A 19,026-nucleotide genomic window follows, 5' to 3' on the forward strand; every position below is an offset into this window, starting at 1 on the left:
ATAATTAGATCCTGCTAGGGGCGCCTGGGTGGCGCAGTCGGTTAAGCGTCCGACTTCAGCCAGGTCACGATCTCGCGGTCCGTGAGTTCGAGCCCCGCGTCAGGCTCTGGGCTGATGGCTCAGAGCCTGGAGCCTGTTTCCGATTCTGTGTCTCCCTCTCTCTCTGCCCCTCCCCCGTTCATGCTCTGTCTCTCTCTGTCCCAAAAATAAATAAATGTTGAAAAAAAAAATTTAAAATAAAAAAAAAATAATTAGATCCTGCTTACTACTTTACCTAATGTTCCTAATCAGGAAAAAAAAATGATCTCAACTTTTTATGCAAAGCTTTTAGGGTATATTCCTAAAAGAATCTCGGTAATATTTTTCTTAGCCTTTTTTTTTTAAATGAAGAAGGAGCTATGCTTTCTTTTTTTTTTTTTTTTTTTTTTTTTCAACGTTTTATTTATTTTTGGGACAGAGAGAGACAGAGCATGAACAGGGGAGGGGCAGAGAGAGAGGGAGACACAGAATCGGAAACAGGCTCCAGGCTCTGAGCCATCAGCCCAGAGCCCGACGCGGGGCTCGAACTCACGGACCGCGAGATCGTGACCTGGCTGAAGTCGGACGCTTAACCGACTGCGCCACCCAGGCGCCCCATATGCTTTCTTTTTTAAATTGAGATATAATTGACATATAACATGTGCATTCCAGGTGCACAACACAGTGATTTGATATTCATATGTACTGAGAAGTGATCAACATGCTGTCGAGTTAACATCCACACACACAGTTAACAATTTTTTTTTTCTTGTGATGAGCACTTTTAAGATCCATTTTCTCAGCACCTTTCAAATACACGATACAGTGTTATACTCTGTCATCACCATGCTGTACATTACACCCCCCAGGACTTATTTATTTTATAACTGGAAGTTTGTACCTTTTGACCACCTAGGTGCAACCTTCTAGCCTCTTTAGAAGCAGGAAAAATTGAAGTGATTTTTGTCCTGCTCATAGAAGCTGCAGCAAATGAGGGTACTTGGTGATTGATTACACGTATGTAATGATGAGCCAAGCTATAAAAATATCTTGGGCACGCGGCCCAGCCGTGTGCCAATGTCAGGCTGCTTGCTCTCTGATGACAGAGGGGAGTCTGTGGGAGGAGCCCTGTTGCCCAGAAGAACACACGGGCTCATTTGTGTCCATACCCATTCTGGGTTGAGAAATCGAGATGACCCAAAGGAAGATTTTCTTGCAAAACAGTGTCCCTCAAAACACAATTGTTCTTGGTGTGCGTTTCTCTCTCTCTCTCTTTTTTTCCCCGTTGGAGTAAACGACCTCTTGCTGAGTGGCTGAGCATTCTCAGAACAAACACGGCTCTCAGCTCTGGCACGTCCGGCCCATCTCACTCTCCGCCCTCAGCCTCCTCCTCTGAGTCGGAGATATGATGGCCCAGGCTGAAGTTTTAGGCTCCCCATGGCCATGCCACCCTTCAGTGGGGTGCCTCATCATGCCAGGAAAAGAAAACAAGAAATAGGGAAAGAAAAAGGGTGGGCAGGTCTAGGTGAAGTCATCCCAATAAAGGTTAATAGCTGGGCGGTGACACCTTCTCACACCACTGGAGAGAAAATGCTTGCTCCCAGCTGCCTGTCACGGTACTGGGAGTAAGAGGTGACCTATTTATTTTTAGAAGGGGACAGTCATGATAACCCGGCTCCTAGCTTCATTCAAGGCAGGCAGGTGCTTTGGACGTTTGTAAACACCTACTTTCTGAAGAAGGGAGGAGCGCTTTTTTTTTTTTTTTTTCAAAAGGGAAAGAACTTGAAGGCTGGGGATCTTCCCCCGGGACACTTGCTGTTGAGTGGAGAAGAAGCCATTGTAGCACACGAGTGCTACAGCCGTGTCCACTCGGCCATTATTTTTATACAGGGCAGAAATGCCTGAAGGTGACGACTTTGGACCAGGCCAAAGGTAATTGCGATATATATTTACTTTTTCTTGAGTCTTTTTTATTTGCTAGTTATCTTTTTTAAAAGGCATTATCACTCATTTCAAAGTAGTTTAAAACAAACAAAAAAAAAGATGAGGAGTGCCACCCCTCAATTCCAGGAAACTGAAGAGAGAGACCTAAAATTAACTGAACATACACTAGAAACATCGGTGAATAAGTCTTTTTCTTAAATGAGGAAGGCATGGCCTGAAAGTTTACAAAATGTTTCCCCCTACACCATGTAGAATCCACTTGAATTTTTTGATGATCTTTAACTTTAGATAATGGTTGTTGGAAATCTAAGCTAGCGAATATTTTGTAAAATGTTTGAACACTTCTAAAGGTTAAAAATTAGACCAATATACCAATTATGACATGGTGATACTTCCTTTTTTTGCTATAGTTCTTATCTTTGGAAATGTGATCAGTCCCCCCGCCCACCTCCCCCCATGCAGTACATTAATTGTATCGGTGTTTTTATTAACATTGAGCTCTAAGAAGGGGGAGAGCCAGGAAGAGAAGCAGGCAGTTATTCCTGCTAATATGGGCCTGACGTGTGCCCACAGTGAAAGTCTCCATTTCTAGCCCCGTGGCTGTGTTCATAAACTTTGTATGGATCGTTTCACTGGAATGCTAAGTAGGGTCATTGAGATTCAGATAGGAAGGAGAAAGAAAGCTGTTAAAAACAGAAAGGAGTTAAATGACAGTCTTATTATTGTCAGAAAAAGTGGAAACTGCTAACTCTTTAGGAACAGGAATGCCAAAATATGGTTTTGTCCTCCTACTAAAGATAAGCATCGCTTAAAGGCACAGCATAGGGAATAGTCAGTGGTATTGTAACAGTGTTGTGTGGAGACAGGTGGTGGCTACACTTGTGGGGGGTGCAGCATAATGTGCACACTTGTCCCATCACTGTGTTGTACACCTGAAACTAATGTGACATTGTGTGTCATCTATACTCCCCCCCCCCCCCCAAAAGAAAACAAAATACCCATCCCTTTTCAGCCATGGCTATAAGGGGTGTGTGTGTGTGTGTGTGTGTGTGTGTGTGTGTGTGTGTGTGTGTAGGTGTAGTCCTGTCCTTAAAAGCTTCTGTTTAGTTTTCTAGTCTTTATTTTCTTCCACATTCTTTTCCAGTACATTAAAGGGGACATTCAGTTGACATTTAATTTAATAATGAAACAACTTTCCACATAAAATGAGACGTTAAATCGAGTACCTAAAGATGACATTTATGAAAGTGCCTAGATTCAGCCCATGGACTAACTATTAAGAAAACATTTTCAGAGAAGTGTGAATGCCAATTTAGGTTTGAGATGATGGGTTGATCTATTGATACTGTGTCCCCCGCCATGTCATTTCAACACTTGTGAAATCAGAACTTTGTCTTTTTCTCTTTGCATCATGGCATTCCTCCCAGCTCCCTGCATAGAATTTTGCACAGGAGAGGCGTTTTTAATAAATATTTGTTGGATGAAATGTATTTATAAAGCATTTTAACACCTGCAGCAAATATTTAGGCAGCCTGATCATCTCAGAAACTAAAGGGAGAGATTTGGCAGAAATGTAGGAAAGGTGCCTTTAATGAAATGTAACATTATCACAATTAAATTAAGTAGTAAATAATTATTGGTAATTATCCATATTTGGAATGAACTGTTTTAGGCATAAACAAACATAAGATCTTTTGCTTTTTACAAAGGATAAACAGGCGAGAAGACGACTCTTAAGTATATACAACATACAAGTATCTATTAATGGTTCTTAGGACTATTACCAAGGACTAATAATATATTTTCTGAAAATGGGAAACTCCTTCTCACTCCTTTGAAGTGCTGGACCCCCACCCGATTTTTTTATTTTGATAAGGTAAATGTCAGCTCTTAACAGTTAATGGTTTTCTATACAAAATACTTCGTTTTGCCTCATACATTCTTTCTTTCCCTCTATCTGTGAAGAAAGTGAGAAAGGGCACCCAGGCCAGGGGAAATTTTAGAGCTAGGCCAGAAATAAAATATTACACTTGAGGGGGAATCTTACTCTCGCTGTATTTGAGATTGGATGCCGTTGGCTAACTCCCTCTGGTGCCACGTCTGAAAGAGAAATAACTATCACAGCTTGTGGCTGCTGACAAAATGTGTTCTCAGCGTTCACGTTCAGCCGGTTCTGGTTGAATTTCACAGTCAGGCTCTTTTCGTGTTACTTTCGTCCCATTTTGCAATTTGGCGACCCGAATTGTAACAGGCAGTGTTTGTAACAGGCAGTGAGCTAAATCTGCATTTAGTCTTGGAAATCGGCGGAAACCAAACGCTGCGGAGCTCCAGGCACACCGGGCCCGAGCGCCGTCTGCACGGAGGGTCCACGGGCTCCAGGGTACCATCTTGTTTCACCAAATGGACGAACGTGAGCACATGTGCCTGGGAGGGGAAGGGGCAGAGGAGAGACCCTCCTCCTCCTTGCTGTTTATCTCGTTCCCAGAAATAGACGCTCTTGGTGAGAGCTTCCACAGACCCTCCATGCCAGTGTCAAGGTCAGGAGATGAGGGGAGAGGGTGTGAAAGGTGCCATTCCGAAGCAGGGTAAGGAAGGCAGACACCCAGGCAGGAAGCACTTGGTGCCAGAGGAGAAGGAAAAAACGTGGGGGCGGTAACCAGGGAAACAGACAGGATCAAGAAATGTGAGGAAAATTACAGTCTGGCCAGAGGCCCGGCCCTCCACGGTTTCCTGCCCCACCTCATTTTGGTCTCCATCGTGGAGGCAGCAGTGTAGCCCCTCAGGTGTCTTTAGCAATGGGGAGGGGGGAGGCTTAGGTAGGTGACACATGTCCTATTCCAGCTGCCAGGAAGGGGGATGGACCCTAGGCTACCAAGACTGAGCACTAAACGTGCCTTAGAGATCTGTGGGTCACTCTGTATGTGTCTAAGTGCTGCATCGAGGCCACTTCCTGTGCCAGGTGACAGGGTGATGAGTTAGGCCCCCGCTTTCACAGGACATACTGTCTGAATGGGGGAGACAGACACTAAACAAGTTAAAACAAATAAGGAAAGAATATATACATATATATATTTTAATTTATTTATTTTGAGAGAGACAGAGCATGAGCAGGGGAGGAGGGGCAGAGAAAGAGGGAGACAGAGAATCCCAAGCAGGCTCTGTGAGGCGGAGCCCGACGCAGGGCTCGAACCCACGAAACCATGAGATCGTGACCTGAGCCGAAATCGAGAGTCGGACACTTAACCGACTGAGCCCCCCAGGCACCCCAGGAAAGAGTATCTTAGATACTAAGGGCTAAAAATTGTCTTAGCAGTAATGTGGGGGAATGCTTGGTGTGTGTGATAGGAAGAGCACTTACGAAAGCCTCTCCAAGGGGGTGTCCTTGAGCTGCGATTTGAAGGAGCCAGTCATGTGGGGTATGGGGAGAGCGCAGTCCGGGAGGCAGACCCAACACAAGCACTGACCCCGAGAGGGGAGCACAGTGATGCCTGCTAGGAACAGGGGGGCGCAGGGATGGGGGCCAGTGCATAGGAAAGAGGCTGAGGCTGGGTCAGGCAGGAGGCTGGATGTTATTTAGAGAGGTGAGGATTCATTAAGGGGTTTGGAGCAGGGGATTGGGATACGGGGCCATCTGTGTTCTTCAGCGATGTTATCAGGTAATATGCTTTTGTGAATTGGCCTGAGAGCCTCAGAGCCATGTATAACTTCTCATGAAGCATGGATTCTGACATGTAAAAAAAATGCTAACGTTTGGAACATCACAGCTTCATAAGCTGGGAATTAGCCAGATCGGTATTTCAGAAGTCAGTATAAATCAGACATCAAGAAAATCCAAGGATACAGGTTGATCTATTGGAGGTTAAAGACAGCACTATTTATGAAGGTAGTTTGTGGTCACCCTCGGGTCCCCTGCGTGATGCTAGAGCCCTGTCCCAGGTGCTGGGACTTAGGGGCTCTACCTTCTACAGAAAGAGGGCAACTTTATTTATGTATGTATGTATGTTTATTTTTGAGAAAGAGAGTGTGCACACACGAGCGGGGCAGGGGCAGAGGGGGGTGAGGGGGACAACGATCCGAAGCGGGCTCACACGGACAGGAGAGAGAGCCTGATGGCGGGGTTCAGACTCCGAACCGTGAAATCATGACCTAAGCCAAACTTGGACGCGTAACCCACTGAGTCACCCAGGCGCCCCAGAAGAGAGCAACTTCAGACAGAGTCTGACCCAGTGGGGTGGGCGCTGAGTGTGTGACAGGCTCCAGCGTCATTTTATTTGCACAAGTAGCTCGTAAATCCCTGGTAAAGAAGGGTGACAAGTATCTTGCTAACCATGGGACAAGGAAAGCTCACTGATAGGACGGCCCCTTGAAGATCCCAGGTAGATTGTCCAGAAGCATCTGCTTATGTTTTACTCAGACCTAATCCTTATCCAGTAAGTGGAATGTCATCAAAAGGACAATGTGCATTTTTAGTGATTAGGAAACAAAATATTGGCTGCTCACAGGGGACTCTCTGAAGCATTGTTATTTGACTCGTCATATGACATAATAAAGCCTTAAAAATTTGATTGAAGAAGGCCACTGAGCCTCTAAAACTGTAACTGTGTAATAGCAATTTCGATTGCTCCCAGATCATGCTGCCTTGTGCTGGACTGGTTCGCACAGCAGTTAAGCGAAGGCGTTGCTGTTTGAAGGCAAGCAGCGGACTGAGCCTGTGAAGTTAGACACAGATATTTAGATGGTGGTGAGGCACTGGGTGGGCTTGATGTTCAGAAAGGGCAGTATGGTTGGCACACAAGGACGAAGGAGAGAGTAGTGGGAAGTGAGTGAGAGAAGTATGAAAGAGCCCCTCATTGAGCCTTGCTGGTTGATGTTTACCATCCGGCTCTTGGGGGGGGGGGGGAGGGATGGGGGAGGGGAAGCTCTGATCTTTAAGCATTTGTTGATCCCTTGTGAGGCCACCCACCTGAGGTCACCAAAAGTGGAATTGGGAAAAGATGCCCAAAATTGGTTCTCGCAAGCTGGAGCGGGTCGACACCAGCACACAAAGTGATTGGGGGCTGATGTAAGAGTTAGTGTTGAGTTCTAACTGTGCTGTTTCCCCCTCGTTTATATTCCCCGGGGAATATGAGGCGTTCAGTAAAGGTTTGTTGAAGGAATTAGTGATTCAGTTCTCTTCCATCCTCCAATACAGTCATGGAAAATCTCTCTCAGGCATAGAAAATGTTTACCACTTGTGAAATCCTGCTTTGACCCAGCTGGGCTAATATTTGAAATTGATTAAGAACATGGGGAACAACGCAGTCTGTCCTTGTTGCAACGTGGGTTGGTTGTGTGTGAGGTCTCTTGATCGCCCGTTAACGGGCAGCACCCTTCTCCAAACTTTGAAGCACCCCCCCCCCTCCCGCGACCACCAAAGCTTCTGCTAATCAAGCTCCTGTGAAAGCTGATTTCTATTTTACAAACACGGGGGGACATTCTTTGCCATCCCCCAAATGTGATCAAGGTCCCTGGCTTCAGATGCTGGCCCAGCTGCTGCGCGGTGGGGTGTGGAGAGATGTGTCCCAGGGCTCTCCTGACAGAGGAGGAGCCCACTGTGTCAGCTTTGCTTACTCCCAGCCTTCTGTCCCCTCATGAGCAGATCTGTGGCAAGAGCCATTCAGTTGTCTTCCTGCGTCTCTTCACTGTGTACGTCTGGGTCCCAAGGAAGTGTGTTGGGTGCAAATGTTATAACTTTTCGTGTGGGGAAATAAAAATAGCATGGGGAAAAATGAATAAAAAGATGAAAGGATCGTCTGTAGTCTTATGACTCTAAAAAATCCTACTAGGTTTTATTTTGTAGCACTTTGGACGGATTTTCTTGGCATAGTTACGGTAATCGTATAAGATAATGTGCAATTTTGTATACTGTTTTTTTTTCCCCCATGGGCATTTCCCCAGTGGCATATATTGGGAAGCATTTTTTAATGCCTGCAAAATATTCTCATCTTTGGATTTTTCCATACCTATTATAACTATACCATTGAACGTTATTTTGTCATGAAAACGTGAGTGATGTATACCATGTAATTTTTTTCTAATTTGGGGATTGTTTGATCAAAGTGTGTGAAATACGAGCTGCCAGTTTCCTGAGGACTGGACCCAGAAACATTTCCACCATGCCCCGTTGGTCAAGCAACCAAGGGATCTAGAGTTCAAGAGAGAGGAAGTGGACCTCACTTCTTGGGAAGAACGTCAAAGAATTTGGGGGCTTTATTTTAAAACTTGTAAAAAGAAAAAAAAATGTTTACTTAATATTTATGAAATATGTATCATTTCTCATTTGAGAAGATATCTATGGTGAAGCTGTTTATCTGGCCCCTTAACAGAATCACAAACCAGTGACATTTCTTCCTAACAGAGGAGTCCAGTGGTCTTGTTTCTTGATGAATATACTTACTTGTATAGAATAGCTTTCCAATCAGCTGAAGCTCATATCTTTAGGCATAAGCACTCAACTATTTTAACCAGTCTGTAGAGTGACTATAGGCATGGTCTTGGAATTATGCAAAACTTTTTTCAATCCTGGCTACTGGTCCCAGGCTCACCATTTACTAGCTTGGTGACCTTGGGCAAGTTTCTTAACCTCTTACTTTATCAGTAAAATGGGGATAATAATGCTTACTTTATAGGTTTGTTTTATAGATCAAATATGGTAACCCACACTAAATATTTAGTTTAGCGAATGGCTCCTTTGTAAGTCCTCAGAAAGTAGTTAACAGCAGTAATACATAAGTTAAACACTGCCTTGAGCAGTATAAAATAAGTCACTCTCTACTGAAAACACTTTAGCTGTCTGTGGTCCCATCCTTGTGAATATCCCGATCGCCCGTCATGACCTGTATGGAGGATTCACAACATGTGCAGGCCATCCCCTCTGTCTAGGTGGTGGCTTGGCCGGGGATGGTTGCAGAATTGCCCACTGCAATCCTAGCTGGTCAGGTCTAGATGGTCTGTGTGTTCTTTCTGTTTGGAATAGGGCCGTGAGGGTTGTGTGTTTGATTCGCAGTGTTTTGACCCTTCCCAGGATTGCTTTAACCCAAGTGAGCATGTGCCGAGTGAGAGTATTTACCTCTTTTGGGGGAAGCGAGGAGGTCTGCCCAACACATCTTTCACTGAGCTGAGTATCCACAAGAGGAAGTTCAGGTTCAGGACATGCACGTGTCTTTTGTCCAGGTGGTTTGTTTTTAAGCTCGTGAGCACCTGTGATCTTGCAAACGATCGTATTTCCATCTCTGATTTAGCCATTTGGAGGTAAAATTACAGCTCATCTCTAACAAGTTATCAGAACCCTCTGGAACACATGTCCCCTCCCCCTGGGATTTCTGATTTTCTTTCCCATCAGGTCTCGTAGCCCACCCCCTCCTGCCCCATGGCCACATAGGCTGTGCACTAAGGCATCCAGCCGAGCGAGCCCGGAGGCCATCTTTGTCTCTGACTCCAGGCTGTGTGGGGTCGCATCTCCCGGATGAAGGTGCATCATATTGTCCAAGGGCATCTCTTGTTTTCTGTGTACTTCTATCAATAACCTCAAATCTTTCGTGAGCGGGGGTGAGGCACAGTAGTTACCAAGAGGGTGGCCTCTGCCAGACACAAATTAATGATACACACATATTTGAAGAAACCGGAAATTAAGAGTTCCATCTGCCTCGTTCTTAACTTGGACCAGGAGACAAAAAGCTATTCAGTTCTAGAAGAGGCTCGTCAAGGGATGGAGACAGGGAGACAGGAACACGATGCCTCAGCTTTGTGTTTGAGAAAATAGGGCATCAGCTGGCAGTGCTGAAAGAAAGGTCGCTTTGAAAATCCGTCATTTTCTTCAGCAGACTTCTCTTTCAACTAAAATTCAGGGATTTCAGCTTGTGTCTGGGGCTGTTGGGCCGCTTGGCAACCCAGTAAGAATGACTAATAGGAGGCGTCCTAAGCTCCAGAGGAGAGACCTCCAGGCAGAAGTGAGTTAAAACTGTTTCTCTTCTTTTTCCCAGCGGTTCTTGTGAAACCACCTGTAAACCCTGAATGGGAAAATAAAAATGGCCTCCTGGGGACTTCTTGGCTTCTGGCTCGTTGGCCAGAGTAATGTTCCTTCATTCAGTGTCTTCTGTGAGTGAGAGGAAGTCTGGCACTACGGCTCTACCCCTGATCTGCCCTTGCCTGTGCTTTTCCTCATTTTCTCTCCTCCCCTCACTCCTCCACTGTCTCTCAAATCCCCATGCTCCCCTTGGACCATCACACAGGGAACTGCCTTCTCTCGCCCGCACGGCCTGCCATCTCCTGAGTCCCACGTTGGCAAAACCTGTACATAGCAACACATGGCACGACGTCTAGGTCACAAAGTGTTCTGGTGCAGAAGTTGGGAAACAGTGGGGGTAGAGAGTGTCCCGGACGTCCCTGGAAGAAAGCGCAAGTGAGGTGGTGGTCAAGAGGACAGGTGTGTGACCGTGCTTCATAGGGACGAGCTAATCCCCTCATTAGGGATACAGATGAAGTAACGGTCTTGGAAGGAGGCTCCCATGAGCCTTCCGAGCCAGGCCAAGCTCTCTTCCCTACTTCAGCCAAATTTGCGTGGGGTTGGCCTGCCCTGGGTATGATTGTCACCCACTGGGTAAAGTCCACCAAGTTCTATTAAGGATGTTGCTCTGTGGCTTTAGCAGTATTGGGGGAGGAATGGCCACACTCTGAATTCTTTGCCTTAGAAGAGAGGACTGCCATTTTGAGTGTCTGATGTGGAAGAGGTTAGGGAAAGACTCGAACCCCCAAATGTCCCCTCTCCCTGGTAACTGACTTATGTAGGGTTGCTGCTTCTCAAGGGTGGAGACTGGTGCTCTGGAGTTGGGTACCCACACATGTGTGGCAGTGCCCAGGGAGCGTCACATAATCATCCCAGGGTGAATGTGGCCTCCTTGCCAGCTGTAAACAGAACAGGAAGCTGTGCACAACTAGTGCTCTGTGACTCAGGCAGGGACCTCTCATGGTGGTGTTTTAGTTGAAATGTAGGTAAATGCCTTTCTCTCTGGAAAAGAAAACAAACCCATCTATCAGTGGAGCATCTTCATATTCTATAAAAATTATACCTATAAACTCCATTTTCAGATAAGGGGAGGAGATTGTAAGCGAGTTTCTATTTTTCTGGAAATTACTAGTGTCTACTGCTTAGAGCATATCTATTCCTGTAGGCAGGAATCACAAATTATGTGACATATGTATGTTTCAACGTGGCTCCCTTTTCGTCAGACGTTAACAGAACGTTTCTGGAGTAGCTTGTAGCATAAGTGGCAGATAAATTTCCTTCCAAAGTCATTGGACCAAACGTGAATTGTAAATACTCATAGTTTCTCCATTCAGAGATATTTTGGACACTTCCTCTTAGAAGCATATTTGTTTGTGCTAAGGAAGATTTCGAGATGTAGGTTTTGTTATAAAAGGAACACACATGTAGATAAGTTATAAACCTAGAATGAATCTACTGGCTTGCTCAAACAAGAAGAGATGTGCTCAGTAAAGTAAGACACAGCCAACATTGGCACTGACGAGAAGAGAAGTAACTGATAATCCCTTTTTGGGAACAGCAGAGGGGAAAGTGGGGAGCTGTTGAGGCAAGTGTTGAAGATTTGATGGCACAAGTCTTTATGGTCTCATGCCAGCTCCTGTGAACTGGAAAGGGTGCCTGGAGTTTTGATAAGGATTGGGAGTCCTGGTCAAGAAAGTTCTGGAAAGAGTGTTATGCCAGATCAGTGTGGTCCGTCATGCTTCGGGGAGGGCAGAGCAGTTGTGTGAGTGAAGCACGGGGGGTCAGGGTGTGGATGGGGAGTATGGCTATAACAATGGTCTGTGTTAATTTAGATAAATTTTGAAAGACTCTAAAAGCTTTCAAGACTGTTGATGGCACTTTGACTTTTTCCTTCCCGTTAGTTAAGAACGTTCTAAAGTTTGAGACCTTAGCAGCTTTACCTGGGAAGAACCTGAGGGTGAGATGTCTCTTTGCTAAAACCTGGATAAACTTCTAGAACAAGGTCTATTTTAAGATCAGAAGGAAACTTTTCTCACCATAATACTTCCAGTCCAGTCTGGCATATGTAACAGCTTCACCAGTGATACAAGAAATCGTGTGCTTGTATTTCATTTATTATTAACAGGAGGGCTATCTTGCATCTCACTGCTGTCCGGTGGCTTGCAAGGCGGGCGGGTTGGAGCCAGCCAGACCTGGGTTTTGATCCTGGTGCCGCCAGTTCTTGGCTGTGTCAGCTTTCTGGAAAATGGGGGTATCCTGCCCCCCTTATCAGATTGAAGTGAGGATTAGAGAGAATGTAATGAAACTCCTTATTGCACTTCCTAGCACTTGGTGCATGCACGATACATGGGAGGTGTTCTTGTAGCCCAAGTTCTCTGCACAGTTCCCAGTTAGCTGGCTGAGTTCATCAACGGCTTCGATCACTGCCGCGTAGCTGCACGGCTCAGGCCCCTGACGCCCTGAACCTGGCAGACTGGCGCAGCTCACGGGTCACGTCCACACTGCAGCCTGTTTTTGTAGGTCACGTGTTGGCAGAACACAACCACGCTCTGTCATTTGCATGCTGTCTTTGGCTTTCCCCGTGCTGTAATGATGGAGTTGCTATCTGGCCCTTTACAGAAAATGTTTGTCTACTGTGCACTTGCTTCCACCGTTTGAGTTGTGTTCTTAGCAACGCAGTGTGTTTATTCTCCAGTCTCTTAATGCTATTGTAATTGCATAATTTCTCAATTACAAGTTAGGTAAGTTGATGAAATAAAAATCAAAGGAGTATTGTAGGAGATTCTGCCGGGTGTTCCCAAATACCCAGTTTCCCTTTCTCTGGAAATAGCATCCCAGGTTTTAGTCGAATGATACCACCAGTCATTGAATTATGTTTCCTGGGCTCTCTTGCAGCTACGTATGGCCATGTAGCTGTGTTCCAGCCAGCAGGAGGTGAGCGGAAGCTTCGCATGCCTCTTGTAGGCATGACCTTTAGGAAAGGAGTGCTCTCCGCTTCCCTTTCCCCTTCCTGGTGGCTACAACGTGGATGGCTTGGCAGGAGCTGCAGTTAATGGCCTTGGACCATGCGATGTTGAGAGTATCTGAGCAAAAAGATGCAAATAGTTTGGGTCGCGAACATCATGGAGATCTCACATCAGCCCCGGACCACTATGCCCTGCAGTATATGAGGGAGAAATGACATTGCTCCCGTTGAAACCTCTGTCATTTTGACATTTGATAGGATAGGTGAACTTACATCCTCATCCATATGACTGTTTACCTCTATGAAAACTAAGGCGAATGCATTTGAGAGAGGAAGAGAAGTTGCTAATCCCCAGCCTTTTTAAAAAAGCAGACAAACAACTAAAAAGGTTGGTGGGGGATGGGCATAGAAATGTGGAATGATCCTTTATGTGAGTTGTTCGCTTTGTCATTAAATGTTTGGGCCTCTTTAAATAAATGAAATGAGAAATCATGGTTCATTCATGGGGCTGTGTTTTATGCAAGAACACCAATCTTTGTTTCAAGCCCTAGCTCATTTGGTAATTTTGGAACCCCCCCAGCACATATAGGCGAGCTAATATTTATTGGACTGAGTTGAATCCCCAAGAGTATACTGCTTGGGTGTCAGTCCCCAGCGAGCATCCAAGCTGTACCCTGAGTCTAAGAATAGTCATACCAACTTCTTGTTAATATGGTTTAGAATTAATATATAACCTATACCATCCTAGAGAAGGGAAGGAAGAAGTTACCTAATCCTGAAAGACCAGCTTGAAAGTGACCACTGTTTGCAACACATAAGGATGGGATATGATAGCCTTTGTAAATCCCATGATGCAAAGCTGAGAAAGGAATATTTAAGCACTCCCAGGTAATTAGGGCCTGAGGTTTACAGCACCCACTGGTTTTGGTCAATTTGCCTTTACATTCTTCCTCCTCCTTCTCCTCCTCTTCTTCTTTTTAACATTTATTCATTTTTGAGAAAGAGAGACAGAGTGTGAGTAGGGAAGAGACAGAAAGAGAGAGCGAGACACAGAATCTGAAGCAGATTCCATACTCTGAGCTGTAGCACACAGCCCGACGCGGGGCTCCAACTCAGGAACCACGAGACCATGACCTGAGTCAACTGACTGAGCCACCCAGGTGCCCCTGCCTTTACATTCTAACCCCATCTCTGGAATCTCCAGCAACATGTTTCCAAGGAAATCATAGTTTCCTGCTTGGACCAAACACAGAATTTCTAGTTGTATGTTTTACTGACTCTGCAAAAGAAATTGAAGTCTGCAGCGTGTAAGCCACCCTCACAGATCAAGCTGACTGAGTCTGCAGAAGGCAGGCCAGCAGGGCATCTGAGCGCCTGGAAATCAGCGAGCCATTGTAAAGGAAGGACAAAAGTCCTTATATGGCTTTAAGTTTCACCATTGCAAGACCATAAACATTTAACATATCCTCACAGCCTCAGAAAATGGAACTAGACTAGGCCTTTCTCAGCTTATTAGGAGGTATGTTTGCTGGGAAGCCTTTTTGGCCTGATCTGGCACTTTGACATTAGTACTTGGAGTGTCACTGATAGCCACTGTCTGTCTAGAAGATTCCTTTTCTCATCGGTATCACTAGGGACGTTTTAAGGGATAGTGCCAGCCTCAAATAGTCCTCTCTCAAGTTAATACAAATTTCTGAGTATACTCCTCATGTGAGAACGTAAATGTTTGTTTAATAGCAGTAGAGGACTTATTCAGAGTTTTTGTGAATGAGCAGATAGATACCTTCTGGAGTTTCAAATCCTTGAACAGAAGGCGTTGATTATCCCATCCACCAGTACTCCAACTAGTGTCCGTGGACCGTCTGATTTCCAGAAGTGTTTCAGAGCTGGGCATGATCCCAAAAGAAATCCCAAGAAACCCGAGTTCTTCCGTAGAGGAGTCAGGCCTCCCAGGGGCCTCTGTGGTTGCCCTGTCACTGATCTGCGTGTTGTTACATCCCTGCATTCTTTAGCACAGTTTGTTAAAGGAATGCCAATTTCCTTTGCTCTTGTGATTCTGAAGAGTTGATACATGACAGAATTGGCAGAGTTGATTCATTCTTGGCCTTTCCGGCTGTATATTCAGGGCGAACTTAATTTTTACCTTAACCTAATCATATTCTTGGCATCTGAGGTGTTTGCTGGCTATGATATGTAGAGAGGTCACCCAGACCGTGTTGGATCTGGGTAGTTTTGTTATAAAGATGACGTAAATTAGAAGGGACAGGGCCCTTTTTTGTTTATAACACGAGGAGCAATGGCACATATTTTTCTTTAAAAATAATTCGTTTTCATAGAACCCAACATTTTGATGAGCCGTTTTTTTCCCATTTCTTGAAAATGCATTATGGTCACATGAACTAGAAAATAACGAGAAGAATGTGCATGATAGATTCAGTTCTGATGGAAATATAGAATGTCTTTCACAGAATATCTTTTAAGGCAATGATTAAAGCACGTATCTATGTCTGTGTCTTTCATTGCATGTTGTTTGTTTAAAATAGTCTTTGTGGTGTTCAGAGTCGCAGGTGATTTTCTTTGGCCATCTGGCGCCTTTGGTGCCATCTTGGCTGTGGTGAGTTCCCTGAGGACTCATTACCTTTATGGCTGTGGCTTAAGGTTATGAGCTCCCGAGTAGGCCAGCATGAAATGTTTAGCACCACTTCATTAATCTACTTAGCTGGGTGGAGACGCCCTTGGAACGTCCAGGCCCAGTTACATGCTGCTTCCCAGCTGTTTTGTCCTTGTGGTTCTAGACAGTTGTCCCATAGGAAAAGTAAATGATGGAGGTTGATCAAAGAGCTGTTTCATCTTGCTCAAGGATCTTATCAAGTCCACTTCACATACTTAAATTATAAAGGACAAGCAGAAAATGGAATAAGAAGAAGAAGAAGAAGAAGAAGAAGAAGAAGAAGAAGAAGAAGAAGAAAATGGAATAACAGTCAACTATGCCATACCTTTTGCTGACCAGCAAATCCAGGGAACAATGACCTGGAGTGAGAGGAGTAAGGGGCATGGATATAACCTGGTGCCAGAGGGATCTGTGCTAGGTGTGAACACACACTTGTCACTTTGCTATGACATCTGATGTTGTGAAGGTGACGTCCTAGAAATGGCAAGAATACTGGGCAAGCAGATGGTCTCCAGCCTTCTGGCTGGGCAGTCAACCCACACATAAGACACACATAGCCACCATCAGCTTCTCCTGAACACCGGACAGAAACTTGAACTCTGGAGGCGGAGATAAATGTCTGTAGTAGGTAAAAATGAAGAGCAGACGGGTGGACAGCTCGCTGGCATAATGAGGTTCAGCCCACGTCATTTGAATCTCATCAATTTGCACTTAATTACATCTCACGAGAGAAGGGTAATTTTTAAAGCTAAGGTTTCCTGAGCAAATTAATAATGTGAGTGAAAATGAAGTATTGGAGGAACTCTTTCAGTAGCTGTTTGGGGGACCTCTTTAAGTTTTTATACATAAAAGACACAAAGACGATCATCTGATGGCCGTTCATTTAGAGATACATCACAGGGCAACTCCTTTTCAGTTCATCATTTGCTGAATTCCTATTGCGAGTTCATGTGTAGGAAAAAGTAGGGGAAATGCATTCCCGCAGAAACGCTCTCTAAATCATACAGGTTGGATTCATTCATTGTTACCATTTTGTTTTCCCAGGGAGCCTGTCAGTTGGAGCAATAACTTCTTTGAGGTCTGTCCCCACTCCATACCGTCAGCCACTGCACAGCCTCCCGGGGGCAAAGACGCCTCCAGAATAACACATTTCATGTGCCATTATCCACTTCTGCCTTTTCTCTAACACATCCCTCTGCGTCACAGACGTTCTTTCCAGATCCAACAGCATGTCAGGAAGGTAACCTCCACCATCCTCTTTCTGGTCTGTGCCTTCCACAGCCCCAAACACGTACCCATCTTCCTTGCGTGCTATCGTTGAGTACTGCGTTCTACCGTTTTACCATGAACGCGCACAGTAGTCACACAATAGCTTGTTCTCAAAATCTGCTCTTGAGGGAAGAAGATTGAAGGTTTAGCAAGCATTAAGACGGCCTAATGAGGGGCGCTGGGTGGCTCAGTCGGTTGGGCATCCAACTCAATTTCGACGCAGGTCATGATCTCATGGTTCATGAGTCTGAGCCCAGGGTCTGGCTCTGCACTGACAGCATGGAGCCTGCTTGGGATTCTCTCTCTCTCTCCCTCTCTCTCTGCCCCTACCCCCCTCCCTCTCAAAATAAACAAACATTTAAAAGAAAGATCATAATGAGATTCTTGGGGTGCCTGGCTGGCTCAGTTGGTAGAGCATGTGACTCTTGATCTCGGGGTCATGAATTCAAGCCCCACATGAGGTGTAGAGATTACTTAAATAAGTAAGTTTAAAAAAAAAATCATAATGAGATTCTTATTTTTTCTATGACTGATAAGAATGATCCTCTTGGTAAAGGTTGTGTTCCTTTAAAAGCCACTGATGTCATCCAAAAGATGGATGTATTCTTTTAAAGGACTGAGGTGGGGGCGGGGAGGTCATGCCTGGGTGCCTCCGTCGGTTAAACATCCAATTTCCGCTCAGGTTGTGATCTCGTGGTTCGTGGGTTCGAGCTCCGCATCAGGCTGTCTGCCGTCAGCACAGAGCCTGCTTCAGATCCTCTGTCCCCCTTTCTCTCTGCTCCTCCCCTACTCTCTCTCTCTCAAAAATAAATAAACATTAAAAATAAATAAATGAAAGGACTGAGGTGGGAATGTGGCCCATAATTTAACAGCCCAACACTTTGAACAAGTATCTCAGTGACTGATGGTCACTCCAGGTTCGCCACACTCCAGGGTAGGCCCCTCTTTCACAAGGACTGACAACGAATTATGCAAGCAAAATTAATTTTAATTGGCCTTCATCACAAAAGCACTTGGGCGGAACTTGATCATTCAGTCTATTTGGCTCGTACCTGCGTGTTCAGGCCCAGTGCAGCGGGTAAGGTCTCTGGGAAAACAAAACTCGGAGCTCTGTTGTTAATGACAGTCTTTGCACTGTAAGAAATGTGTTCTTTTGTATTGTCACAGAAATTTTGGTTTCCTATAACTCTGCCAAAAGCGAAAGAAACAGGAGGGATGTTAACTTTTGACTCCAGCGGCAGTAGATTCTGGATTATACTTCGCTGGAAATTGTGAGTCATGAGTAGAATGCAAAGAAAGGCGTTTATCTGAATTAGCAAACTCACCTCTCCGTCACAGTTTCTGTTTTCCTTGAGCAATGTTTCTTGAACCCCAGCTATTATTCGCCCTTTGGGGTTAAAGTAGAACCTTTCCTTCCCCCAGGGCCCGTGATTGAAGCAAATCCTGGCATTCACGAACGAAAGGGTGTTTAATCTCGTGCCGGTGTCAAGTGGGCGCTTGTTTGGAGCTAGTAATGGAATTTAAATTGTTCTCGCCCGGCCTGCTGAAAGTCTACTTGTTGAAAAGTTAACAAAATTGAAAACCCTGACAAATAATGCCGGACTGGCATCTGTTCATAGAAACCAGAATAACACAAGAAGTTGAGTGATGGCGGTTGAGTGCCAGCCTTCCAGATTATCACTGATGGGGGTGGGCGGATGCCTGGGTGACGCAGGTCATGATCTCACGATTCGTGAGTTCGAGCACCGCGTCAGGCTCTGTGCTGACAGTGTGGAGCCTGCTTGGGATTCTCTCTCTCTGCCTCTCTCTCTCTCTCTCAAAAATAAACAAACAAACAAACAAACAAACAAAAAAGGATTGATCTGGAAGGGGAAAGGGACATTTTCACAAAGTGACTGATCTCTGACTCGTTCGAAACGGTATAAAAAGAGAGCCCCAAACAGAACACTATGTTGCCCCAAGGAAGGTGAGGCTCAGCGTCTCGGGCCACAAGAAGCCGGCACTCCGGTGGCGCCTCCTGGTCCCTGGCCTCGCGAGGAGTTGCTCACGTGGCTAATTGGTCTGAGAAAGTGCAGGTTTCAAGTTGAGTGCTATGTAATTTCTTAATCTCGTGTT

The 19,026-nt window shown here is 45.2% G+C and overlaps 1 protein-coding gene across 2 annotated transcripts in view; it reads left to right on the forward strand.

Annotated features, from left to right (window-relative positions):
- The window catches only part of RETREG1 (reticulophagy regulator 1), a 128,562-nt gene that overhangs the window by 90,693 nt on the left and 18,843 nt on the right, over positions 1-19,026 (forward strand). The window contains exon 1 of one of the 2 annotated variants that reach the window (XM_045441607.1): positions 1,261-1,950. The exons of the other annotated variant lie outside the window; for it this stretch is intronic. Within the exon in view, the coding sequence (XP_045297563.1) occupies positions 1,916-1,950 (35 nt within the window). The 5' untranslated portion in view covers positions 1,261-1,915. Of the gene's footprint in view, positions 1-1,260; positions 1,951-19,026 lie in introns of those variants that run through there. 2 annotated transcript variants of the gene reach the window in all.

This window comes from Leopardus geoffroyi, chromosome A1, assembly GCF_018350155.1.
Source record: "Leopardus geoffroyi isolate Oge1 chromosome A1, O.geoffroyi_Oge1_pat1.0, whole genome shotgun sequence".
Classification (NCBI taxonomy): Eukaryota; Metazoa; Chordata; class Mammalia; order Carnivora; family Felidae; genus Leopardus; species Leopardus geoffroyi.